The 27,335-nt window shown below is 40.9% G+C and overlaps 1 protein-coding gene across 4 annotated transcripts in view; it reads left to right on the top strand.

The window, feature by feature from the left end:
- MACROD2 (mono-ADP ribosylhydrolase 2) overlaps nucleotides 1–27,335 on the top strand; it is a 1,470,694-nt gene that overhangs the window by 755,918 nt on the left and 687,441 nt on the right. For all 4 annotated transcript variants that reach the window (XM_050314972.1, XM_050314974.1, XM_050314971.1 and 1 more), the window contains exons 12-16: nucleotides 11,053–11,115; nucleotides 14,493–14,561; nucleotides 24,047–24,124; nucleotides 24,750–24,824; nucleotides 25,322–25,411. In XM_050314972.1, coding sequence (XP_050170929.1) covers nucleotides 11,053–11,115; nucleotides 14,493–14,561; nucleotides 24,047–24,124; nucleotides 24,750–24,824; nucleotides 25,322–25,411 — 375 coding nt within the window. The remainder of the gene's footprint in view (nucleotides 1–11,052; nucleotides 11,116–14,492; nucleotides 14,562–24,046; nucleotides 24,125–24,749; nucleotides 24,825–25,321; nucleotides 25,412–27,335) is intronic.

Here is a 27,335-nt window from a genome sequence, read left to right as displayed (position 1 = left end):
TAAAAAAAAAAAAAAAAAACCAAACCCAAAACAACAGGAAGAGGAAAAGTTTTGCAAAACTATAAGGTTTTCCTTCCATTTGAAAATTTACTGATGCTGTTTCACTATTTCTGTGGCTCACTAGATACAGTTTCCTATTTTCCTGTGCCTGTCCATGTTTCCTGGCGACCTACAGTTCACTTTGTGGAACACAAATAAATGCACTGGAAGGGCGAAGTAAATAGTATGGCAAGGGAATGATTGCATTACCCTCGAGCTGTAAAATGCCTGAACTCCTTGAATTTGATGCCATGCGGTAGATTTTGCTGATGCAGAATTGAGGTCTGTAAAACATAATCACTGCTGCAGGATTTAATCTAGCTGGTGACGGGACCCTCATCTCCTTAGGCAGGAACCAGGACCTGTAATGTTTAGGATTGAAAGTCTAAATTTAGACTTGAGAGTTGTTGTGATGTGGGAAACATAGGTAATTAAAGTGTTTGCTGAGGGGCCTGGGGAGAAACCTGGATTGGATTTCTGTGGTATTACCTGTGCCTCTGGAAGAGGAGACAAGCAGTTGGGCTCCAGACACTGAATTCCTATAAAGTTGCCGAGTGGCTGGAGTCTAATGTATCACACCTGTGAGCCATTTCCATTGAAGTAAATGGGATTTGCACACATTTGTCTGAGAAGAGGATTTAGTTCCTCCTGGTTTAATTATTAGCTGTTGGTTTTGAGTAATTAAAAGAACTTTTAATGGGGAGCCTTGGAGATTATGAAAACTTCAACTATGTGACGTGAACCACAGCTACGTGTCGGAGTAATTTTGTTTAGGTAGGAGTTTGTCTTCGCTTCCAAAAAGCTGCCTTGTTCTCCTGTTTTATTTTCTCTTTATTTTTAAAAGAATAACTGAAAAGCTAATGCATATAAACAGTCTCGAATAGAACACAATAAAACCAAACTCTTCCTGAGGTCAGCTTGGTTGAATTGCCCTCGTAGGAAAACTGAAGTGCTTTATGGTTCAGTGTGTTTTGACTTTGGGATAGTTCACATGCTTTAGGTACCCCAAGTTTAAAAAAAAAAAAAAAAAAGGAAAACAAAAAAAAAAACCCACCCAAAATCACAAAACCAAAAAACCACATTAAACAAAAAAAAACAACCAAGGGAAAAAAAAAAAAAAAAACCAAAAAAACGCACAAAAACCCAACCCATAGCTTTTAGCAATAAAAGCAAGTCCAAAGATACTTGCATTTAACATAAGATATTATTTTCCCCTTGGTAACATGACTAACAATAAAATATTTAACAAATATACGCTGAGGCACGGGCAGAACTCAATATATTTTCCTCTGCTTGGTTGTCAGTGTCCTTTTAGACTGAAGATGGGAATACAACTTGCAATTTTACCAGCCTCATGCCTGCCCTCGTGGCAGTCTCTAAAACCTATTCCACTGAGTTCAGTAATATTTCTGCTGTAATATTTTTCTCCAGCATGCCAGGCTGGTTCATTGGCTAGAGGTAATAGAGCAATATCTTTTCAGTGCATGTACAAACCTCCACAGAAGATCAGGGAAAGTAGATTCCTTCATTATTACCCTCTTTGCAATCAAGGAAAGTTGAGTAAGTGGCTCTGTGGAAGGAGCTTGTTTTGCAGTAAGCTAAAATAAACACTTGACATGCTAATGAAAGCAATTTTATATTGAACCTCTAAAGTATTAATGGTGTCTGTTATTATGCTATTAGATAGATTGTTCTCTGTCTCCAGACTGCTGATAGAGAAAAGCAAGTGTGAACTGCACAGCAGATTCTCATGTCAATGGCTGTATTCGGTGGTTTTTCATTGTAGGGATACTGTCTGGGGAAATGGATAGACTGGATACTGGGAGAAACATCCTTTACTCCCAGGTCCCCTGCAGTATTTCGGGTATGACATGTGCAAACATGCAGTGTAATTTTCTCTTTGGTTTTTTTTCCCTCCTCCCTCCCCTTTCCTGCATCCTGGGAGAGTAAAAGCAGCCAGAGATAATTTTGCCTTTCCCTCGGTCAGGTGTATTCGATGACTGAGTGATTTTAAAGTCTCAGGTGAGCAAGATGTGTTTGGCACTAAACAAAACTGAGCACGTCTCACTTCAGTGGCTCCATAGCCCAATCCTAAAATAGTTACACAGACGAAATGGCAGTGCTTGTCACAACGTAGCAGCCACGGGTTGGCATAAATGCCACAGGTCGCCCATTCTCGTCCTCTTTGTTGTCACCAAGCAGAAGCAAACCATTTTTGCAAAAGCCTGACAAAACAAAAATTTTAAATGTTCCTTGTTTCTCTTACCTGCCACCCCCACATGTCCTCCCATATGTAGTGAGTAGCGTGGGGTGTGCAGCAGATTTTCCCAATAGTGGGATAAGCAAAACTGTCTGCCCTTTCCTTCTTTATGGGATTTCTCAGGTACAAAATGGAGCCTGCCCAAGAGCTGCCCCGTCCATTCGCACCGTGGTCTGTGGGGGGTCAGTACTGTGTCAAAGATAGGTAATACATCTGGTAACAGCGTCACAGATGCCTGATCTTTCTCCTCCTCCTGCAGAGAAATTATCAATACATGCAGCAAAAGCCGTTTCTGTCCCTCCTGAGGTCAGGACCCTCCTTGCCCTCCTTCAAGGGATGTGAAGACAGAACTAGAGCTCTGCAAGTTGTCTTGCTCCAGCTTTTCTCATATGCTGTTCCCTATATCAATGCCCAGATTCCTCCTGATAGATTGATAGGCTGTTGGTCTCCCATGATCACCTGTGCTGAGGCTCAGTGTCTGTGTGAGGAGCTGGGCTGTTGGAGCTGTTCCTCCAGGATGAATTTTGTCTGCTTTCCATTCACTTGGTAGGAAGGAGAAAAGTTTGATGGATAAGCCAAGCCAGGAAGGTCAAAATGAACACAAATCACCTTTAAGGGAGTTGATAGAGTTGGTTCCTTCGCCTGATGGGGTCATCACACTTTGTGCTCTTGTCTTTCAAGGGTAACATCACATGTCTGAAATGTTGCTGGGCAGTGTCAGGAGTCCAGGCTCACCGGCAGGCACCTGCCTGACTTGGTGGATGCTCTGTCCAAGAGAGATGTCAGTCTGGTGATTGGAATACGCAGCAGAAATGAGGTGAAATGAAACTGCATCTCATCTCAACAACTTATTGGTCCAGCAGGTCAGAGCCATTCAGTAGGATGCTCACTGAGGGGGAGACACCCTGGCTCCTCATCTGTTCTCCCAGGAATGTTTTTGTTCGGTGATAAAAAGCACATAGTTTTGGGACTAGAAAATAAAACTCTGTGTGTAAGACTCAGGCTTAGTCCTTTAATTATGAGATTAACACAAGTCTTCCCCTTCTTGCTTCTCCTTTTTATACCATGGATTTTGCAGCTGTGCTGCTCACTCCCTAGCTTTTACGGGAGGGATATAGTGTATGCACCCACCACCAGAGTCCACAACTCTTGGTATATGCTGCATTCCTGTGATGTGAGCTCCATCCTTTCTGGGGCCGGGGGGATGTGTACAGCAGATGCTCTGTGTTGCCATTACACAGGGATGTACAAAGCATCTTCTCATAGGCCCTTCCAACACTGTGCAGGCCTGATTGTCTCTCTCTTTAAGGTATGAATTAATATTAACTAGCTTCGACTTCTGGTTAGTTTTAAAATGTTCTGCAGTTTATAGCAAGCAGTCCTTTTATCAAATGATAAATTGTAGCTACATTCCTTCTTTGCATCCCACAGGGCAGTCATATTCTTCAGTGAATTTCTGCTCCACTCATAATCTACTAAAAATGAACATCCAGACACGTAATTATACTTCAAAAAACACAGTCACTTATTCAGCCTTAAAAGTGCTCCTTCTTATTAAGATAGCTTAGAAGTTGCTGTCTTCTTTTTGCCACCAGACCTAATCCTTAAATAAAATGTTAAATGAAGATAAAGTACTACAGAAAAAGTTCCCTGGGAAGCATGTGTATCAAACATGTCTGTGAAACGTTTCACCTTAATGCGGATGGGTTATATTTAAAGGGTGGCTATTAACCCCCATTCCACTGTGCTTGATAGCTTGTCTTTTCACTTCTGTTTTGAAGTCCACCATCTGTCTTGACTGATTACAGCTTTCAGAATATTGGGTGATCACCTTCTACTTAGCCAGGGGTAAAACAGGATGTTATCTGTATTTTGAGTTGTATTTGCTCTCTGAGCAAACACTTCTTAGAAGATTCTTTTCATCGCTGAAGTGGCTTCCGCTGTTCCATTCAATTGCCATGCAGTGGCTACACAAGATGACTTGGGAAATGCAGCTCATTTTGGCCTCCACAGATGATGTGCAGTCCTGTTGTGTTGGCCATTTACTCATTTGGGTTTCTTTTAGCGACCGAATGTGCATCTGTGTAACCGCACCAGGCAAACAGTTCCAGTTCCTGGTTTTGCCCTGGATGTTCCAGAGTAGATTTTTTTCCATCTGAGATGAGCTAAGGTGAAAAATACTAAGTTACTAAAGTGACTAATGCAGTGTTGTCAGAGGAGAATTCTACACGGTGACACACACCAGCGTACCTGCAGGGGCCTCATCTGTCAAGGAATTCATTGCTCATTTCTAAGCATGATGTGAATAACAGTGAACCATAACAATTGTTCGGGTCCAGTGCAGGAGACAGGGCTGGTCCCTTCATTCTGAAACACTGATGCAAAATAGTCCATGGTTTTGTTCGCATTTTATGCTGTTTTTAATGAGTGTATTCTCCTCTGTGGCTTCTCTGTCTGTTTCCTCAATTTGTGAAAAATTGTAATTGGTCTCATGTTTTATTTTGACAGCTTGGAAAAGAAGCTGTGTGGCTGTCCTTTGTGGTGTGCAGTTAGTCAGTCCTTAGGCACACCAGGAAAGAACAAAGAGTAAATTGATATAGTAATGATAAAATCTGTGATTGTATTGTGACCTTCACGCACAGGGTCCCTTTCTTTCTCTGTCTCTTGGATAGGACTGACTGTAGGGCCAGGAGTCAGGGCTCCTCCATGCTGCTCTGAGCCCTGCCTCAGCCTGCTCTTGAGCATGCATCAACTCACATGAGTGATTTCTATCCCCTTTCATATGCGATGGTAACAGTGATAATACCTGTGCAGCACAGTGTGCGCATTTTTTTTGCATCAAAGGGCCGATTCTATCTTTGTACTCTGCACGGGCTGCCTATGACATCTAGAGTGTGATGTCCATCCATTTTCTGGTTGTTAGTCAGCTCGAGCTTCCAGAAGATGTCTGCCTTCATAATGTTTTAAACAGTCACAGGAATAGCAACGCTCTGCATCTTTGGCAATGAAATGTTTGATGTCCCCTCCCTGGCACCCGTATTGCACAGCCTGAGTCAGTGGAGAATTGCACCCAGTGAAAAGCCAGTCAAACACAGCGTTCCCACCAGTGTAGGTGTGAAGTGAGTTGGGGCAATTCAGAGTGCTCCTGTCTTCCAGGCACCTAATCTGTGCAGTAGCTGTTGTCTCCTTGTTCTTCCTTAGCCAGGAAAGGCATAGCAAAGCCAAGTTACTTGCCTGGTGTGTGACCCACTGAGGAGTGAGGCAAAGGCGAGCACGCCTGGTGACTTCAGTGGGGCTTTAGCTGACACTCCTGTATTTCTCAGGACATTCAATAGGTGAAATACAATAGTGCTATTTTTAACTTCTGAGATAATCCACTCAAGCTACAGTTTTGTCATTCTTTTCCCACACTCCTGGACAAAATGCTGCATGGAAATGAAACGCTGTTATTTATTGGGCTGACAGCTTGGCTGGGCTGGGTGCACTCACAGGGCTGCGTCTGCAATGAGGTGAATTGTTGAAGCAGCACTGAGGGAAGGAGTCTCATAACTCCATTAAACAATTACCGCAGATAACTCGTTACTAACCCTTCTTAAAATTTACCCCAGAGGGGTTATATACAAGTAGTGATTAAAACTGACCTAAATCATAATTTAATTAAAAGAAATTAAAATGCAAACTGAAAGTGTTCAGTAACCTCAGGCCACCACCCTAATGATTCATTTTAATGTGTTTGTAGTTCTGCAATAATGGCCTTTGTGTGTATGTGCTTCTTGGTTTATGTCTGATATCATTTTGCCACTGGAACAGTTTGAAAATGGTTGCAGGCTATATAATCTTGAGTGTCTATATAGATATACATGTGCTTTCTTCTCACATTTTAGGAGTTTCACTGATGCCAGCCTATCTACTTGTGTGCAGAATGTAACAGCTGTAAGATCAAGGCGTATATTTTTAATTTTCTTATTAATTAGTTTCCCTCTTATACAGGAAGAAACTTCATGTCATTAGTATGATTACCATGGCAATATTTTTGTACTGTAAAAAAGATAATTCAAAACTGTCATCCTTTGTCTGCCAGATCTTGGTTTGTGTTTGCATTTGTCGTAGAAGAAAGAAGCACAGGCAAGACCAATAAAGAGATGCCACGGTTGCTGGCCACCCAGAGAACCAGAGGATGCTCCCAGACTTGTATGGCAGAGCCATTCAGGGATGTAGCAGGATCAAACCTGGTGTTCCAGGATGTGGTGCCTACATAGATAAAGATGTGAACCTGAGGTGTTGGCCCTCTGTCAGTTTTGTTTCTACTCTGGGAAGGAGGAGGACATTTGAAGAAACCTTACTCTGATTGGTGATACGAGTACAGCTTTCTCAGTAGTGAAAACAATTTTATTAGTAGTAGAATTCATGTTTGGGAATTAGACTCAGTGATCCTTGTGGATCCCTTCCAAATTAGGATATTCTATGATTCTGTGCTAGAGGGGTAGAAATAGACTGGTTTGTACTGATTACGCAGAATTTCTTCTCTTAAATGAAAAATACCTTATCTACAATTCTGTTTTCTTCCAAAAAAAATGTCTTTTTGCACCAGTTTTTGAGACATTGACTTTAGCCTTGGCTCTAAGTGTGTCGCCAGTTGCTTCTGAAGAAAGGTGCTGCTGAGGAGGAGTAGGTGTATGAGCAAACCCAGCACTTACTCAGCTCTGAAATGGGAAGAGCCAAGAGGCCAGCAGGCTATTAATATTCTTGACTTCCCATATTTGTCACAAGAATAAAGATGTAAAAGATGGAAGATGGAAGATGTAAAAAGCCAAATGCCTCCAGGCTGTTGCAGAGAAAATGGGAAGAATATTAAAACCTGCTCTGAGAGTGTGTCCGTTGTCCTTTCATGGGGATCATGTCCCAGCCCTCTCCCATCTGAATGCTGGCATATTATTTACCATATTATCTGCTTGATTTGGGGGCTGCTACTGCAGCTGGCACCTCACTGTGCCTGCTAAATGCCTCTCCTTTACAGAAAGTGGGCAGGCACTCTCAGAGTATCCATTTTTCGGGCTGAGTTAGAAGTGCTACTCATTTTGCCAGCTTGCTGAGAGTGCTGATTGATCCTTGTTTAGCCTCTTTTCTACCAAATATATCATTTGGGGGAGGGGGAGGGGCATGGATTTTCTTGATGATCTCAAAGAAGATGCCCAGGGGAGAGGGCAAGAACCTAACAGGCCGGTAGTCAGCTTGGCAAGAGAAAGCAAAATGTATGGCCAGGAGTAGGTATATTTGAGTGTCTGATGTGCTTATTTTGTTTGTGCGGTGCTACTGTAATTCTCAATCTCCTGCTTTTTTTTTTTTTTTCAACTGACTGTCATGCCAAGGGAAAAGAAACAGCTGTTCCCATTTGTCTTGTGATGTGGCTCAGAATCATTTACATTCGGTGGCCTAAAATGACACGACATGTCGGTCGCCACTTTCTGTATCTCCTTTGGAGTGAGTGACAGATTGCTGTTCAATTACCAGTATAATAGAAAAGCAGATATTGTGAGGACAGCTTTCACCTAAAGGAAATGCAATCACCAATTGCCGCAGCAGTAGAAAGAGAAGGATGGCAGATACTGTAGAAGCCATCCAGTGGAAAAGACATTTTTATTATAAATAATGTCATGGGGAAGACTCAAGGGAAATGCACTGGCTCTGCCTTTTCTGCCCGGAGAAAAGGAGAGCCAGGGGTGAATAAAAATATGGTGGAAAAATTGGCTTGCTACTCTTGTAAAATATATTTCCAGCTCTTTGCCTTGAGCGTGTGCTACTTAAAGCCTTTCCATTTGCTCCACACCCGCTCCAATGGAGAGCAATAATTACAGAAAGACTCTTCATCAGAGTAGAAGACACTCAGCGAGAGACTCATTAGAAGAGTTTTTTAAAAGTGGAAAAAACTGTTTGTCAGAGGCTTTGGGATTAGTCACTTCCCCACCCTATAGTTTGCTTTCTTATTGGTGTATTCGTGCTCTGCTTTCTCCCTTTCTCCTGAGATAAAGAGATTCTCCAGGCCATGCAGAGTTTAACCCTTCCTTCTGCACATCGTTTACTTGAGCATCGCTTGTCCACTCTTAATTTTTTAGCATTCCCTCTTCTGTATTTCTGTCAAAGTCTTTGACAGAAATACAGAAGAGTATTTCTTTCTGTACTGAACTTTCAGTACATGTTCATCGAGATGAATTTTCGTGTCACAGTCCAGTCACTGGGTTGGACTGGATCAGAGTACAAGCAAGTTCCTGCTTAAAGTCTTTCATATTTTTCTTTCTAAAGGGACAAAATAAAGTGTTAGACAGAAAACATGTTGAGAATCCTGTAATTTTTGTTCTATTAGACCAGCCTTAAACAGTGAATGTCCGGAGAAATAATAGATTTAGGACTGAAAAAACGTGGTTTATCTGCTAGTCTGCTGAACCAGATGATCACTTAAACTTTCTCTCATAGTTAAAGTTTGCTCAGAGTAAGTGAGTTAAACAAGAGGTATAGTCCCTTGGCAATAAACATAAATGAACTCTTGAAATACCTGTTTTTAGTCAAATAACTCGTGGCTGTAGTCATACTTGTTATAATGGCTGTAGAAACAAGTATCATCTGGAAACAGAGCTTTGCATTGTGAATGCAGTAAGGTAATGGCTGAAAGGATTTTCAGTGATATATCAGTAGTTACCATTTATGCCTGACCTGCTTTTTCTGAATGTAAAGTCTTTCTGCACAGAGTGAAACATGTTGCACTTGACCATAATTAAATCCTTTATGCTTTGGCACTGCTTATTTCACAGTGATGCAATAATCTCCTTGGGTCTGACCTACTGGTAAAGATTTTTCCAGTGCTGCTGCACAGTTGTGTTACAGGATTGTCTTGAACACACTTTTTCTTTCTGCAGCTCCTGAAGTAGGTGACTTTATCCCTTTGAAACACATCCTGGTGATGAAAAGGATTTTTTTTTCTTATTTATTAACTGATTGCTTCATAACTTGCAGAGTGCCAAGCCTGTGTTTTAAGAGAAAAAGGGAGAGGGAGAGATAAGTTCATCTTCTAGTACAGCTAAATTTCTGGTTTGCATGTGGTCCTCCTATTGTGTGTGGACAGGCAGAACACTGCTTTTGAAAATAATACTTTTTGATTACAAGTGGCGGAAGAAAAAAAAACCCAGCAGGTTTTATCAAGCCATTTTGGTCATCCATGTAATGCAGTTTTTTACAGGTTGGAGCTCACTAATATGCTAAGAAATCATTCTAGCAAGTCACCCATTAAGGCTGGTTAGAATCAGGACAGAGAGTTACCAGGGAGGCAGGAGGCCTGAGTCCCTGCTGATGGCCATCAGCCGCACCCTGCCCACCTCCCCAGTTTCAGGCGAGGGGTGTCAAACTCCTGCTCCATCTTCTCTCCTCCTGGGAGCATATCTGTGCAGGGTCAGCCTTGGAAATACTTCTCCACTAGTCCCATCTGCTGGATGGCAGGATGAATTGCCTGCTGGAAAGAGGGAAAGCATCATAGCTCAGCCTTTAAACACAAGCTGGATGCGAGCGTGCCACCAGATGTACATCTGCCTGTCTGTGCTGTCTGCTCCCTCTGTTTTCCTCCCATTCACCTAATCACATCTGGACCAATGCTGTTCCCTTCACCAGCTTCCATGTGCTAAGTAAAAGCGAGGTGAGGAACCTCAGCAGTGTCGCTTTAGAGAAACTCTAATCACAAAAACCCGGGAGCCACCAAAGATCACAGCAAAAAAATACGTGTATCATTATCAAGCTATTTCCAGGCCTGGGAATGAATTTCCTCTCTCCCAGTGTATATGCTCAGCAGTCATTTTTTCCAATGCCTCATTAAGGCTGCTACTCAGCTGTTCTCGTCGTGCTGGAAAGGAGGGAGCGTGACCATCGCATCCAACCCTGCATGCTGCACTGCAGCCTCTTGTATTACTATGAAGCTAAAAGAGCCTTCTCCATCCTTGAAAACACAGAATTCCTAATATATTTCTCACTAGGGCAAGCAAAGGTTAAGAGAGCCATAGACATTCCCCAGGGTATTACTGTTCCTGGTGGTATTTCGCTGTTTGGTACCTGCCTTCCAAAAGGCAACTGGAGGATAGAAAATGGATAATGAATGCGAAATAGGGGAGAAAATTGGGAAGGAATGCGAATGTAGAAAGGGGAAGAATGCATTCAGTTCTAGCAACCTTACTTTGGTTTGATTTGCTCTCTTCTTTACAGTCATTTGTGATGCATTTTTATACTTTATGTTAAGTGGCATTGTGGCTTTTGCTTTAAAATTCAATTCAGGTGATTCTTACCTTCCATAGGCATTCAAGGGAGTTTTGCAAGTCAGAAACACAGCCACTTCAAGGGTCCTGTGGAAATGTTACTGGAGGAAAATAATCCCAGGAAAAAAACTCTTTATAAAATACATAGGTGAAGTTCAAGCAACAATTTTATTTATTGCAGACAGTGTTTACGGAAGCATCCCTTTATTTGGTATCATTTTCAGTGAGCCTATTGAGATAAAATCTATAATCCTCATCCTGAGATACAAAAACATGACTGGTTTAAATGGAACTGGTCCTGTTGGCAGGTGTTTTCAGTTTACCTTTACATCTCTCCTCTTTTATCACAGCGCCTTGCTGTAAATTAGCAGTTTGTGCTGAATTGGACACAATTAATATTGCTGCTGCTGTTACCAATAAGAAGATGTGTTGTAAATAATTTTTATGTGTTTTTCTCAATAGGTGGTGATGGCACAGTGGAGAAGCAAAACACTGATGAAACTGAGGTCCAGAGCCAAGAAGCAGGTTTGTGCCCAGCTCCTTAAAGGCCTCTCTTAGGCTTTATCCACCTTGGTGAACAATAACCTTAGTGAGTGCTATTGAAGGAGAATGTTTGGACACTTTCACCAGATTAGCTCAGGTCTTGAGCAACTCTCCCATTAGAGACCGAAACTTCATTCATTATGGATGGATGTGTTGCAGTGCAGGAATGCAGGCTTCCCTCTCCAGCTTACCAGCTCCATATTCTCCCTTTAAGGTGAACTACCTCTAGCTAATCTTCTCACTAGCAAGAAATAATTTTTTCCCCTCTGCATAGAATAGAAATGGGGGAATAGGAAATTTGGAGAAGAAGGAAGCAGGCAGGAGGCTTCTCTTAATGAAAACTCAACTTCAGAAGATTTTAGAAGGTATTTTCAAGTTTTGAAAAAATGCCTGCACAAGTCTCAGCAGTTATGAAGATTTAAATCCATACAGAAGGATATTGATTATGCTGTGAGTGAATGTCAGAGTTCACAAGCAGGGGTTTTTGCAGGTGACATGCTTGTAAATAATAGTGAGCTCATTATGTTGAAATACAGTGTCACTCTGTGCTCACAGTAAGTTTTCTATTTTTTCTTTTCTGTTTATAGTTATTTTTTTCATCCTGCCCACCTTTGTTCAGGGCAAGAGACAGCTAGAATTAATGGGTTACCAAAAGAGCCAAAGTGGCAATCAGAATGTCTGTATATTCCCTTTAGTATTTCTTTTAGTGTAGTATTACAAGTAACCCAATACTTTTCTCATCTGGTTGGGTTTTTTCTCATTGTAGTGCATAATGTTGCCTAAACATACTTAATCCAGGGCGAATGAGATGGTTTTCTTTGGAACTTCTTTTTAATCAGGTTGTTTTCAATATGTGGAGAAATTGAGCTGAAAAAGGCCAGTCAGCAAACACAGCAGGTAAATTTAGAAGGCCTAGATTCCTGACTTATCTGGTTTGCTTCCTTCATTGTGGCAACGAGAGTCCTCCTTTTTGTCCTGTGCATCAGGCACTGTGTATGTGGAAGTGCAGCTTTACTGCCTGCCCTCCACAGGTCACTCTTCTGCAACTGAGTGCTAACATCTGAGGCTGTCCACACGTGCTTCAGCTCCTTCTGTGTTTCATGTCCTCTTTATCACCTCTTCTGTATGTCCTCACGTGGGGCAGGCAGTGGGAGATGAAGCCCTGGGCACACAGCATTAAAGAATAAGCTAGATTGCCATGGACCTCAGCAAACTTTATCCTCCCCAAGATAAGCATGCAGTGGTGTTTTGTGCATGCTGGAGGGCAACCACATTTCCTTTCCCGGGTTTTTCACTTTCATGCTAGTCATATTTTAAACAGGCAAAGGGGACCAGGGAGAGGAATGAGTTGTTCTGTCTGAAGTCGAGACTCTGTTTTGAATCTCTGGCTAGGCTGGGGCATATCTTTTTCCAAGCAGTATTTAGTTTTTAATCATACCAAGCACTGCTTGACTGCCAGCTCACCTAAGAGCTAATGCTGCCCAGAGCTCCTGGCTGCAGCTGCAGAGGTTCCTGTTGAACCCAGATGCCCAATACAGCCCGCTGTGCTTGTCAGTGATAGTCACTCTGATGGGGTGTGTATTTCCCTGGTATTTTGGTTCACAAAACAGCTTGAATTAAATGCATTTCTTTTTTCCCAAGAGAGTGAAGGAATATTTACCTCTCGGAATTATTACTTTGCTGCTGTAGGTGTCTTAAATGCATTGTGTTTTTCCCGAAACCGTCATTACAACTTGTAGCGATACGAGCTGTCAGAGCTGGTTTATCAGAGCCATGAGGTACATTCTTGTGCTATCTTGCATTGGTAGTCATGTTTCGTTACTCTCATGGAGAGCGTCGGAGAAAAGATCCAGACATTTAAGGTCCGGGATCCAGAAAATGTCATTCTTTAGGAACGCGGTTTTAGGTATAAACCTAAAGATAGCGTTGTGCCCGTGCACAGCCCATTAATCACCTCCTCGGCCACAGGCACGCAGTGTTATGGGGGGAAAAAAATTATTTGGCTTAACAGTTATCCCTCCTGGTTGACATAGTGACAGGAGCAGAGGGGCACAATTACCTCGAGTTAGTTACATCCACCTAATGAGTCACTGCTGCTTTCCGCTCTATGCTTTGCAGAGACAAAGCATCACCAGGAACTTTGAGGTTGCTGCTTCTGTGCCCTCTCTTGGCACTGGAAAATTACCTGTTTTTCCAGCATCCTCGGTTGTGTGCCTGAAACATTTCTAAACACTACAAAGCGATTGCTGTTAGGAGCAATGCCATTAAATGTTAAAGTTCTTAGTTGTGCTTTCTAAAACAAAAAGGATAACTTTCATCTGAGTGGGACAAATCATATACTTGATACTGTGAAGGAAAATGTAGGACAAAAAAAATGACTCTGTTTTCTTACCCCAATCCATTACACTAAGATTTATATATTCTTATTATAGTGAAAAATACAGTGATATTATAGAGAAAAATACATTATATAGAAACCTATATTAGTGAAAAAGCCAGTAATAGTCTGAAAAGACTGAAAATTTTCAGCTGTTACTGTGTGGGTTTTTTTTAAAAGTCTGGCCTCCAGTCTATCATCAATGAACTTCACACTTAACACATGGAGAAACAACATGGCAGGTGGTTCTGAGCTCTTGTTTCAAGGTAGTTAAATATACTCAATGGCTATATTAGGAAAAAAAATTGTCAGAATCATCAGAGACAAGTCTTTTGAAAGAAATGAAAGCCTAGAAATGAAAACAAAAGCTTATAAAGGTTTTAGAATTATAAAAACTACCCAGAAAAAGCAACACTGAAAGTTAAAAAATTCTTTTGAATTCAGGTACCACTTGTATCTATTAACTACAGTAGTTTTACCTGTTGGTTTTACCATTAAAAAACTCCAAGACACGTGTTTTTAGGGTCTTGCTAAATTTTCAGTCCTGATTCATGAAAGCTTCTATTTTCAGGAAAGCGTTTGCATTTAATCATTTGGATTTCAATGGGATTCATGGATATGATTAAAGTTAAGAATGGCATAATTGTTTTCTCTCAAAAGAGATGGATTAAATGAAAAAATGGAATTTCAGAGCAAATAGCAACACCAGCCTACCCGTGAAACCAATAGCTGTTTCTCCCTCTGTATTGTGAGGAATTGAAATATAGACTTGATCTGGCAGTATTGGAATGTAAGTTTACCTCTTGTTTAGGGAAGACAATCAGACCAATAATGACCAGTGAATGGATGGAAGCCCAGTAAATGAAATTCAGGTCTAATATCTTGCCTCAGTAAGGCGCAACACTTTTTTTTTTCAGGAGAGCGGTCCATCAGTTTGCTGTCTAATGAATAACTTCTCTTTCATTTTCCTTTGTTCTTACAGATGAGACAAAACCTTCAGCTGCAGCCAGCCTATCACCGTCAGAAGACACAGAGCTGAGCGAGGATAAAGGTACAGATTGGAAATTGTGTTTTGAAATACCCAGTCCCAAGAGGACATTTCATGAAGCCTTATTTTCCTTAGTGTGGAAATTGCCCAAATCACAGTTGAACAATACAGAAATAGGTAAATGCTTGGATTTACATTTACAAAAGTCTTTGTAATGAAGTACTTGACACCAGCTGTTGTGCCGGTTAGGAGTGGCACCGTGAATTCCTAAGTCCCCTTGTTGTGGAGTTAATGCTAAAATATCATACATGACATTTTCAAAATAAGCCCAAAGCCTGAGGCTCGCTGGGATGACTCACAGGCGTAAAGTTAAGCGTGCATGACTATCTCAGCAAAATCAGCTCCCCGTTCAGTGCTCTCCTGATGCGGGAAAAGAAAAACACAATAGCTATAAACACATCAGGAGGAGACAGGAGGAGATGAAGTCATAATGGAGAGGGAGAAAGTACTGTTTATCTTGTGCAGACTGTGCTGGGCACTCAGATCATTTAGTTTGTGATAAATATTTAAAAGTGTCACAGGGCCAAATGACAGGGAGTTTAGGAAACAAGAGAGATGATCTAATTTAAATGTTTCAAGCTGAGATTTTTCCTGTGGAGTTGTTGGTTTACAGATAGGAACTGGGGCACAGCTGTACTGTTTTTGATACTCTGTGATAATCACATTATTAATTGCTGTGCCACTCTACATTTTGGGGCATTTTTGTGGGGGTACGTCAGGAAAAACCCAGGCTAATATATAAAAGTGTTTGCTACTGTAATTCAAAACAGGAGTTACACTATCTATAATAAATACAGTCCGTCAGTACAGCCTTCAAGAAAGACTAATAGAAAATTTTAATGCACTTCACTGAGATAACACAATTATTAACATCCATTAACTTATTTATTTTAAAAGATTTAATGTTTAATTCAGCATCGCTGCTTGACTCTCTTCTCATTTTTCTAGATAAGTGTGACAGGGTGTGAGATCCTGCCCTTTTGTTCCAAAGCCACGTGCTGGAGAGCCCACATACTTACCTGATTATGAGTTCAAAGCCTTGTGCAGGTTGATTTAAGTGCTCTTTTAACTGATTGATTGATCCTGCAAGTAAAAAAAAAAGAAGCCACAAACCCTTACTGGAGCACTTCTTTTTGCTGCTTTACAGATTGAAGTTGTGGCAAGGCTAGAGGAAGGCAGAAATAGTGATGGATTCAGTCCCAGCATGGCTGCTGGTTGTCTGTCATTAATTTCTCTTGTCTTGATGACATTTGGCCTTGTTTATGTATCCTGTATCTGTAAGAGCCACCATCAGCTGGGTTTATGGTGCGTTTCACCGTGTGAGGGTCACAGTGAGGCCTTGGGTTTGGATTTCCCTTTGCTGTCTGCAGTTTGTACTGAAGATCCCAACAAATTGGTATTGAGGGCATGTTCCTGACTAAGAAGACGACAGTCTTCTGATAAGCTTTTTGGTGGCCATCTCAATGTGTAACCACTCCAGGTTTTTGCCCCACTGTGTTTATAATCTCTTCTCAGGAAAGAAGTCATATTGGTGCTACAGGTCTCACTTTTCCTATAATACATTAAGAATATATATAGTGTTTTCCCCTCTTCTCTTGAGAGGTTGATGGAGAGATAGCACCTGAGAGATCCAAAGTGCATTATGTCTTTGATGTCCTACCTCTCCTCGTAACTATGATGGAAAGCATCTGGTAGAGAAAAAAAAGGAGCAAGACAGACTCTCCTCTGTATATTTTGTTTGTAAAGCTATACAAGTAGGAGAAAAAAAAAAAAAAAAAAAAAAGAAGACTATGTTTTGGGATTTTCTTACTAGTTTTTCTAATGGAACCAAGAATTTTTGAACAGTGAGGCCACTGCATGCACCAGGCCATGGTTTTAATCCTTATTTCCATCAGAGGATTTTCAGTTTTGCAGATTTTTACTGTAAGGATGGAGAGGCACTAGCAGAGGTTGCTCAGAGAAGCTGTGGATGCCCCATCCCTGGAAGTGTTCAAGGCCAGGCTGGTTGGGGCTTTGAGAAACCTGGTCTCATGGAAGGTGTCCCTGCTGGGGAGTTGCAATGAGATGATCTTCAAGATCCCTTCCAAGCCAAACCATTCTGTGATTCTTTGATGATTGTGTGATTTTAGAATTTGAGTTATTTTAAAGTGAATACTAGTGTTGCAAAAAAACTTGCTACCACTTGGGAAATGGCACTTTTACAAAATCCTGGCATTTCTGAAAACACCTGCTGCTCCCAAAATAAATTTCAGCCTTCAGATTGTTTGCCCACTGAGTTAACACAGCTAAAACCTGCCAGGTTCTGGAACATACTGATTTCGGTAGTTTATCTTCAACTAAGTGAACTGGATGCACAGCATTTAGAGAAATTATGTTTTCCCGCTCCTTCCACCTAATTACTGTGAAAGGAGATTTGTGGCAAATAAGTCTAGGCTTCATATTCCCAAAATGCATAGTTTAAACCACTCAGAATAGGAGGTTTCCATGCCTGCTGTGGAAGTATACCAGTCTTTCAAATGTCAGCTCTGGTGAGTGCACCAAAACAAATATTTTGAGTCTAATTAGAGTTGACTAGTCGGTTTTCTGTTTTGTTTTTTTTTCCCCTTCATATTTTTGGGATTAGAATATAGCAAACATATTGACATAGTTATTTATTGCTTTAAAATGTGATGATATTCAAAACAGAGCACATGCATCTCTGCTACCATGAAGATCTAATATTTTTGTCGTGCCTGAGTCATCTTTATCGTTTCCTTTTTAAAGGAAAGGGGAAAGATGGGAAGATGAAAGGGGATTTCATGATAAGAGCGTGGGACAGTGCAGGGATCACGTTTTGAGGGGCTCAGACTGCAAATCCCACACTAATGTAAAAGTGTATCTCTTCTGTTACAATAGAAGAGACACTGTCCAGGAAAAAAAAAATAGTCCACAAAGGCCCAGTTTGCACAGTTTGCTTGTCTGTCTACAGGAAAAAAAAAAAGAAAAAAGAAAGAAGGACAGTCATATTCTAAGAATATCAAGATGTTTGATGTTGTGCTGTAGAGGTATCCTCTTATTCTAGTCTGTACCAAGTTCCTCTTTCCACTGTCTGCAGAGAACTGTTGCAATTTTACCCTGGTAAACTTGCATGCTTAAGGATGATGTCTCGTGGGGAGGGGAGCTGACATCCCCAGGCAGCACCTTCGTGGCGCTTCATTACTGTGCATATGGAAGTAGATCCTTTATCCACGGCGTGTTTCCAGTGAGAGATGCTTCTCTTTATGAAGTGTAAGGGCAGAGCAAAGTGATTAAAGTCGTTAATGTTTATGCAGCAGATAAAGCACGTAGCAGGCAGGCTGCACTCAGTCTGCTGTGCCTGTCTGTACAAGACTGTGCTGGGGCTACAAGCTCATTTTAAACGGACCATATAGTATATGTGGAGTGGTTTGAACCTGTGATCATTTTTTGCTAAATAGAGTGTGTGTGCGTGCACGTGCATGTGTGCGTGTGAGAGAGCGATCTGCATCTTCATCTCAGTTACCTCTTTTACCAATTACCATTTAACCTGATTTAATGATAGAGCTTTCTGTCAGGCAAGATGTAAAAAGGAACTGGATTTAGTACAGGTGAAGCATAACTCCCCATTATGCAATCACAGCAAAGTTTCTGTGCACAATACGTTGATTTTAATTCATTAGCACTTAATAGGAACTGAATTTTCATTTGAAGGTCAACTAAATTAAATCATATGCTAATTAATTTTAAAAATAAAGTAGCGATTAATTATTTCCAGGTGTGCACCAAAGTCTGGGCTCCTGTGGGAATGCCATTTAAAGCAAGTCACTATTTTTCTACATTCTCTGAAATGGAGTCAGATTCAGTCAGCTAGAGGGCTTGTGTTGTCAGGAACAGAATTAGGTATATACCTTGGCTAGGGGTTAGCTCTAAAAACTTACTTTGGGCAACCCAGAAGCCTATAGGTATCCTTCCTGTAAAGCATAATGGGTATAAATTCCTGTTTGGCCTGAGGTAGCTCTCACTATGGAAAAAATCTTCATATCCTAAGACATAAATGATTGAGAAGGGACAAACTGAAAGATAGAGCATTTCAAATGCAGGGAAGCTGTGCAAATCAGCGTAAATTAGTCATTGATAAGTGGGTGAAAAAGATTGACTGAAAGGCCAATATGATCAGAAAGAGGTGTTTAAAATCAGCTCTTAAGTATATATTAAGACATCTCAATGAATGACCTGATTTTCAGAAGCGCTGAGCACTCAGCAGCTACCGATGAAATGTTTTTACTTCACCCTTGGGCTATGATTAGACCTGGAAAATTTCAGCCTGAAAAATTTCAATTATAGGTAACTGAGAGAGAAAGCTTTTTTAATGGAAGAGTTTCAACACCTCCAGCCATAGCTGTGGCTCTGCTTGCCCTCTATGGTGATAACATTTTTCTGTCCCTTGGTTAGAAGGATTCCTATGAAAGCAAACTGGCTAACACAAGCTAATTTGTGGGGCTTGGGGGTTTTTAACCAGAGACACAACCACCACCATCCAACCAACCACTTATTCTCTTAACACCCTCCACAAGGGTCACTTCGAGCTGAACATAATGGGCGTTATTCTCTTCTCCACATTTAATCTGACCTGAGTTGCACATCCAGATGGGGTCCAGCCCCTGAACTACTCAAGAGGAATTTCTGCTCTAACCTTCACCAGCACAGGCAGCTGCAACAGTGAGCACTAATCTACTTAGCTGGTTTATTTAAATCCTACTTATTTTTAAATATTAGCTGACCTGGAGCCATCCAGCTGCGCTCCTGTCAGTCCAATGAGGGATCCTGCTCCTTCCATCTCCCCCCTCCAACCCTTCAGCACCTTTTGCTGGGAAGGCTGTAACCAAGGCAGTCAGGTCTTTCTCAGCTTTTTGCTTTCCCAGAGCCCTGTACAACAGGTCCTGCCCCTTATGGCAGCAGCAGGATGCCCTTGGTTGTTATACCAGCTGCATCTGGAATTTCTCAGGTGGACAGAAAGCAAGGTTAGAGGAGATGCCCTTCTGTCAGCTTGAAGCACAAATGGGTGGGAGAAGTACTCAGTGGACCCCACCTGCAGAGATGAACTGCCTGGTCTATTACCTGAGAACTAGCAAAAATATATCTACAGGTTGTTGCACCTAAAAAGGTTTGTTTTACCAATCCATATAAACTTGGGCTCCAATAAATCTAATCTGTCATAAAGACAGATTAAAATGAAATCTTGGTGGATATAAAAATAACATTTTAAAGTCAAAGCTCAAGAATCTCTCCCCAACTTCTCATAAATCACCATTTTATAGTACTTCATTTTAACACATTTTCCTCAGTTTATGAGGCAAAAGAATACCCTAATCATGTGGCAGCCTCCGTGCACACCATTACCTGTAATTTTAGGCGCCTGCTTGATTTCTTTCACTCTGGAAATATTCCAGTCATTTTTCACAGTATCATGCTTAAAAAATAAAATGCACTGAACCTGTTTCTTTCCTAATGACCAGCTTTTTCCCTCTTTAATCTTCTTACAGCTCCCTAAAACACAGTGATTTATCTATGCTGTGTGCAGGACCCAGGTGTGTTGCACATTAGAAACGACTCAGTAAATAAGCCATACAGAGTGTAGCTGAGGAAGTGAATTTTAAAAGATCATTAAAACCACTTAACATTCAGTTCTTACCATTTCCCCTCTTCCTTAGCGTTTGCAAAATTTTGTTTCAGCAGCATTGCCTTATACAGTCAAAAGAAATTATGAATGGCATGGCAAAGCACGGGGATTTATGCAGGATTTAGACAAAATAGTGTCTGATTATTGGCAGGAAGGGTAGGATTGATCGTTTATTGCGAGCTACATGCATTTCTTGGAGACAGATTCAACATACAGCTGATATATTGGAGCAGTGATATACTTGGAGAGTATTCTGATAAGTTATTTCCAGCCTAAATATTTTTGTTCAGGGGCTGTTAAAGGTTGGGGCTAATTCCCAGGTGGATTCAAGCCCACAGTCCAATGAGACACTGGTTTCAGTACAACAGAGGGATGCAGAGATGAGTGCTCCTGACATGGACATTGCCACTGCCACTGCTGCCAGCAAGGAAGAATTTTGAGGGGACTAAGGGATGCTCAGACTTCAATGAGCACTTCAGTGCTTGATGTGCAGTAGATAAAAGGGGCCTATCTTTGGTTCATTTACGTCGTTGAATGTCATGTTTGGTTCATTCATGTCTGATCAGGGGTGGCATTAGAAACTGTGCTCCACTGTGGTATCCGAAACACAGATTTTTTTTCAGTCCTGCCTGGAGTAGTGTTAACCTTTACAGTCCCAATTTGTAGTTACCTGAGGTAAATAGTGCCCAGCACGTGTATTATCAAAAAAATAAGCTGTGAGATAAAAAACTATGTTGTGAGATAATATCCTGGCTTAGATTCTCTGGTATGACTTCACAGATAAGTAGCTCTGTTAGGAGAGGGCTAACACTGCTTTATGGCATTTAAAAATATCATGAGTTAGTTCCCTAGTGAATTAGAGGTGAACCAAAGGCATTAGGGATGATCAGAGCTCTTGTAGACCCTGGAATCATTTAGGACTATAATACTGGGCATATGCCCCATTGCATAAGGCTCCAGAGGAGCACAGAGGACGAGCTGAGTCTGAGGAATACCACTACCCTATTGAGAACTTGCATGCAGGAAATAGGATGTCATCAGTATTTTTATTGACCACTGCATTTGGTTTTACATTTTCACTTTTGCTTGGCTCAGATTTTCCTGATAAATCTAGGTTTACTCCTTTATTTCATTCTCGTTAATCCTAAAAGTTAATCTGTCTTTGGACCTTTTGGCTTGAATATTTGATGCAATATTTGCATTTGAAAAGAAGGAACCTTTGACACGGTCTTGATCTTAAAGATTTTGAAACTCAGAATCTACATAGTAACACCAATCAAGACTGATTCCTACTCCTGGAATAAGAACAGCAGACTCTTACAGCCAGGCAGTAACTCCTGCCCATGATCTGTTCTTTTCAGAAACACACTTTGCAAAAAAAAAAAAAAAAAAAAAAAAAGGTGAAAAATTGTTATTGTATATTGCCTGGGATAATTCAGAATTCTGTGCAGCCAAATTGCTTTCTCAAACCCTGGAGCAATAGGAAAACTGTTTATGATAAAAATGAAGGTTTTAACACAAAATTACAATCCTGTAAGAATAAAGCCTGCGGGGACAGACTGCCAGCTGTGCCAACGGGTGGGAATAGCAGCGACGTCCTGCACTGTGTGAAAACTGCAGTTTTCCATGAGCCCTGCCCAAGTGGCAGCCTGGTGGGGCCCATACATCAGCCAGGCACAAGGCTCCTTAAGCTCCATTTGTTCTCATTGACCAAAGCCCGTAATTGTGCCTCTGATGCTGCGGATTGATTTTTGCATGAAATTGGAGTCATCCCTCATGCTGGGAGAAAAAGGTGGCACCTGTGAACTGAGATTAAAGGCACTGGTCTGGGAGTTTGAAGTACTGTGCAAGAGGTGTGGGATAAGATGGCTCTAAGGGTCTGATGGAGCAGAGCCACATGCAGCTCTCTGTCCTCTAGCAGGTGATATCACACTTGTCATCACTTTTGACTGCCCGAAGGACTGTGTTTGCGCCCTGCCTTCATGGTATTTTAGGCAGAGGACTCCTGATTCCAGCTTTTCCAGTACAGTTCCTTTTACAAGCATGCTTCTGCATCATAGAGGAAAAAAAATATTAATTTAAGGTGTGGGGTTACAGGTGGTACAAATCTTGGCTTGCTTGATATCCCGAAAGCTTTGTACAGAACTTCAGCAAAGCCAGAACTTTGCTCAGTGGGTTTAAAGTTTGCTTGAAAAATTCCCCCATTTATACCAAGAGATCCTTCAGCTGGCTTTTTGATTAAACTTCGAATTTGATGAAATTCTAATCTATTTTTACTCTGATTTGGGCTGATAGGGTAATCCTTTGTACCTCATGGTACAAAGTGGCATTCCAGTACGAAAGACTGACAGACTGGTCCACCTGAGAACAGTGAGTAGTGTCTTAAGTCCACAGTAGGGTGAAAAAAAGTGCAGCAAGGGCAAAGTTTAGCAAATTGTACATCAGTGAGTTATTTTACTTTCAAACTTGGATTTATAAACTTATTGTCGTGCCACGAAAGAAGTAAGAAGCTGTGCAGGTAATTAAATATTTGCCTTGGGGGATTATTTGCAGTTAATTAAAGCCACACACTTTCAGTGCATACCTTTCCTACAGATTATTAAATTTGGATCAGATGTTAACAACCCAGCTTTCTCACTTATCCATCAGAGATTATCATTGGAAAGTTTCAGAAACAGAGTTTTGCAACGGTATCCTTGGGTATATTGTAAGATTTGCTTGGCTGTATTGTGGAAAGGGACCTTGCAGAAGTTGAGCCATAACAAGACTGTCATAAAATAATTTATTATCACATTTTCTAGATCTTTTGGCACTGTCACTTACGTTTTCCATCGAGCAGCACTTTAGGAACTGTCTCACACGGGTACACAAATCCTGATTCTCTTTTGCCACTATTGTGACCTGGAGTGGACCTAACTCCTGTAGTTTGCAGAAATGTCCAGTTACATTAGTGGTGGTTTTTAATGAGGCTCAAAGAGAGCTCTTTATCCAGGCAAAGCTGTGTGTTACGGGGATGAACAGAGCTAAAACAGATCTCTGCATTGCTGCATCACCTGAGTTCAGTGGAATTATGCATTATGCATTTCTCCATCCCCAAGCAAAAATGAAGTGGCTGTTGTCAGAAAATGCTGTTTGACACAACAAAATAATGCCCTGTGCTTATTAAAATCCCAGATAGCATGGCAATTGGACTTTATGTCACCTAATTTAAGCCTCACTTTGCCACTGTTTCAGAGTATGGCTTTGGGCAGTTCATTTTGATGGTCTGCTCCAAAAAAGAAAAACAGTCTGGGCCACGATAATGATCTTGGGAGTTCTGTCATCAAGTGACATGAGGCTAGGATTTGCACCAGGATTTATGGGATTTAATGTTTGTCAAGCTTGTGAAAATCCAACCACGAGAAATTGTTGTTCTAAATAAATAATGAATCACTTCATTTGTCAAGTAGGTGGTTTGTGCTGGTTTTCATAGCTTTGTGCCACTCCATTTGTCAGAAATAAAATTCTTGGTAGCTCTGCTGATTATTCCTAGGCATCCTTCCTTGCCAGCTCCTTGTTTAAGGTTTGTACTGCAGGCAAAAAACTTCTCAGTAAGTGTAGGGGTTCTGAAATCAATTTGAATAGTTGAAACCCACGAGTATACTTCTGTAATTTATAGGGCTGTGGTTAAACAGATAGAAAATCTGTCAGTGTATCAGAATGCCACATATGAAGCTGACACCTAAGAGCTACCTCTAACTCAAGGAGCTACCAGGCTTTTCCAGCGTGAAAACTGCTGCAGGATTTACTTGTTGGTTTGCTCTTTCCTCAGACTCCCTGAAAGACTCCAAAGGCACGCGGGAGAGCGATCCAGTGCATCCTGTGGCGTGTGAGCAAGATCAAGCCGAAGGTAAAGTTTTGTATCCCTTTTTTTTAAGATAGAGATAATGAACCAGTTGGGAACTTTAGTTGTTACATTTTCAGCATCCAGTGGGCTTCAGCCTGACCTTAGCCCCCTCAAGGAAGTGCTGTTGGCTGGTAGAGGTTGTGTGTCAGCCAGTTGTGGGGCCACAGTCTCTGGGGTTACTGGAGAAGACACACGTGTTCAAATATGTGGGTTAAGCCATATTGATCCTGGGTACATATCATTGTTATTATTGTCCTTCTGTGTTGCTGTTGTTGTTCTAAAAGCCTGTGGGCTGTTTCTGTTCCTTCTGCTAAGCTGACTGTCAAGTGCGAGAGCTTTGCAACAGCTCCTATGAGAAACAGTGTCAAGGCTGAGCTACAAAAGAAGAAAAAATAAAAGTGATGCAGGGTCAGCTTTGACCAGCCACTTAACAAACTTAATGCTGAGAGTTTGTTAAGTGATATTTTCATATATAAAGTAAGTCCAACATTTCACTTAACAGAAAAACAGCAGTACTTGGCTGAGAAGTACCATGATGTGTGGTAGGTTCATGTCTTGTTTTGATGAACTCAGCGTTGCTTGCACAGAGCATCATCCTGATGCCATTTTCTGTTTGTTTTATTAACAGGACAACAGGATGTTTCTGCAAAGGAGGAGATGAAAACTGGGGCAGATTCCCAAAGCTCCTGCATGGAAATAGAAGGTACTGCATGTGTCTTGAAAGCAAAAAGCAAGATTAACGGGCATATCATATCATATAATCACAGAATCATACAATGTTTTGGGTTGGAAGGGAACTTAGTGACCACCTAGTTCCAATCACCCCACTGTGGGCAGGGTCACCTTCCACTAGGCCAGGTTGCTCAAATCCCCATCCAGCCTGGCCTTCAGGGATGGGGCATGGAGTGTGTGTGGCTCTGGGCTTGTGAAAAGCCTCAGTGTAGAGCCATGCTTGGATCCAGGCACATGGTGGTTTTGTGCTAGATCCCAGAAAGTTCAGCACCTTGAGGGGTCAAGGCTTTGCTGTCAGCTACAGCCCCTTGGATTTCCTCGGGCAGCTTTTGTATTTGTACCCTTGGGGGAAAGGATCCTTTTCCTCTGCCAGTGTTTTTAATGGCACGGTCTCTAGTGGATGTTAATCCTTTTATGTCTGTTCTGAAAAGCCTTACTGTTCATCTTCTTTTTATCAAATTTATTCAGAGACACTGTTGAACCAAGAAGACACAACAGACGTTGAGGCACCTTTGATTCCTGGTGCAGAGAAAAAGGAAGAAGGAAAAGAAGAAGGAGGTGAGCCTACTTATAAAACAGATGGAGACAGAGAATCCTGCTGGACTCGTTGTTGCCTTTTCTGTTGTAGGAAACATGACAAGAGTACATAAGAGCTTTTTTCTTCTAAGAAAAAAACCCTTTTTTTGTCTAATCTTTGAGTGTTATTTTGGTGTATTGAACTTGGATTTGCATAGGAAAATAAGTGCAAAAAAGTGCACAATCAGATTCAAAAGTGCCTTTAAAATAAATACTCTTCTCATTGTTGGTTTTATACATTTAAGTGCATAAGGCTGATTAAACAACCAATTTATGTCCATTTAAGTACACTCTTGATCACGTTCACCAGAAGCATCGAGAGTATTTAAAATAAATGGATATGATTATTATTTCTGAGGTCATTAATAGAGATTTAACTAGCAATTAACTAACACTAGTAATTCTAATGAAGAAACGAATATTTGGAGCAGGAGTGCAGAGTCTTGCTGAATCAAGTAATTTTTTCTGGGAGTAAATTATTTAAATCCATAGGAATGCTTCTGCAAGGAAATGTAAAAGTTTAAGTGTTGGACACTTTTGGGAACCCTGCATTCAGCTCACCACTTGCAACAGTCACATAGTTATATATAAAATAATGTATTATGTAAATAATTCTGTAATTTGAAGTAACTGCAAGTTAATAATTATATGGTTATTTGTAGAGCATAGGGATGAATTTTACAGTTCCAAATTAAAACACAGACATGGTTTTTATTGAAAATTCAGGTCAATACTAACTGTGTTGTCGTAATTATGAACTCCTTTCCCCAGCCACATTGACACCAACTTAATTGCAAAACTGTGTTAGCAATATTGACATTTTTCTTCACTGCAAAGCCCGGTTAATAGAACCTCTTTGTTCATATATAGCTAAACAACATTTCCTTTCCTTTTTTTTTTTTTTTAATTTTAATTGCCCATCCAAGTTGGGACTAATCACATCTCTTTATTATTCTTCATGTTAATGGTATTGGGTTTGTGCTGTATTAATGATGATGAAGGGAGAATTGATATAATCCTTACTTTCAAGTACCTGCCTACCTCAGCTGCAAATCCAGGTTATACAATGCCAGCTAACTCTGATTACAAATACCAATGTCTTCATGTTAATTTCCTCTGAATAAAAATTATTTACATTTGATTTTATGCCTCATCATAAGCAAGTTGGACAAAATTTGCTTTCATTATTTGTACATTTTCTCCTCTTTAATACTTTAGTGTCCCCTGCGGCTAGGGACTGTTGCTTTAGTTCTCAGCAGAGAGATTGTGTTTCACCATCTGTTCTACCTACTATTAGAATATGTAATGTTAAGGGAAAGAAGGTAATGTCAGAATAGGGTTGTTCTTGGCACTTTTCCTGCCCCTGATTTAAAAAGTTCAAATACTAAGTAAGTAAAAGGTTCTTTCTAAATATTTTGGAACGTGTTCCTACCTGGGGGCTCAGGCGTTGCTCCTGTGCAGGATTCCTCTGATCCAAAACTTGCTGGAAGTCCATAGAAGGACTCTCATCAATTTAAGTGAGCTTTTGTGAAGTTCTGTGATAAGAGGAGATGATGTGTTGAGTCTGTGTTCGGGATAACAGAGTAGATATTCTGTTCAGCTTCTTCCAAACATACTGTCTTTGGCTCAGGAAAAATAAATGGGTGCTTTTTCAGGGTTTTGAGAAGGAAATTAAGGCTTTCCCTTGCTTTGGTTCATTCTTATGGGTATAAGCACTCTTGAAACTCATCTTGCTAGATGCTTCCTGTTCTGGTGGGCACATACTCTGCCACACGGGTTTTGAAAGTTCACCACAAAGTGAGGTGGGTCTGGACAAAAAGAGGTAAAAAAATAAAATCAGCTGAAGTTCAGTCTGATAAAATAATATATTTTCCCCAGTGAGAGACTTCTCTTAATGGAAAGAGAT

Source organism: Myiozetetes cayanensis, unplaced genomic scaffold, assembly GCF_022539395.1.
Source record: "Myiozetetes cayanensis isolate MyiCay16 unplaced genomic scaffold, myiCay2020 scf2-11, whole genome shotgun sequence".
NCBI classification, from domain to species: Eukaryota; Metazoa; Chordata; class Aves; order Passeriformes; family Tyrannidae; genus Myiozetetes; species Myiozetetes cayanensis.
The sequence above is the reverse complement of the archived record's forward strand: the minus strand, read 5'-3'. Positions and strand labels throughout refer to the sequence as shown.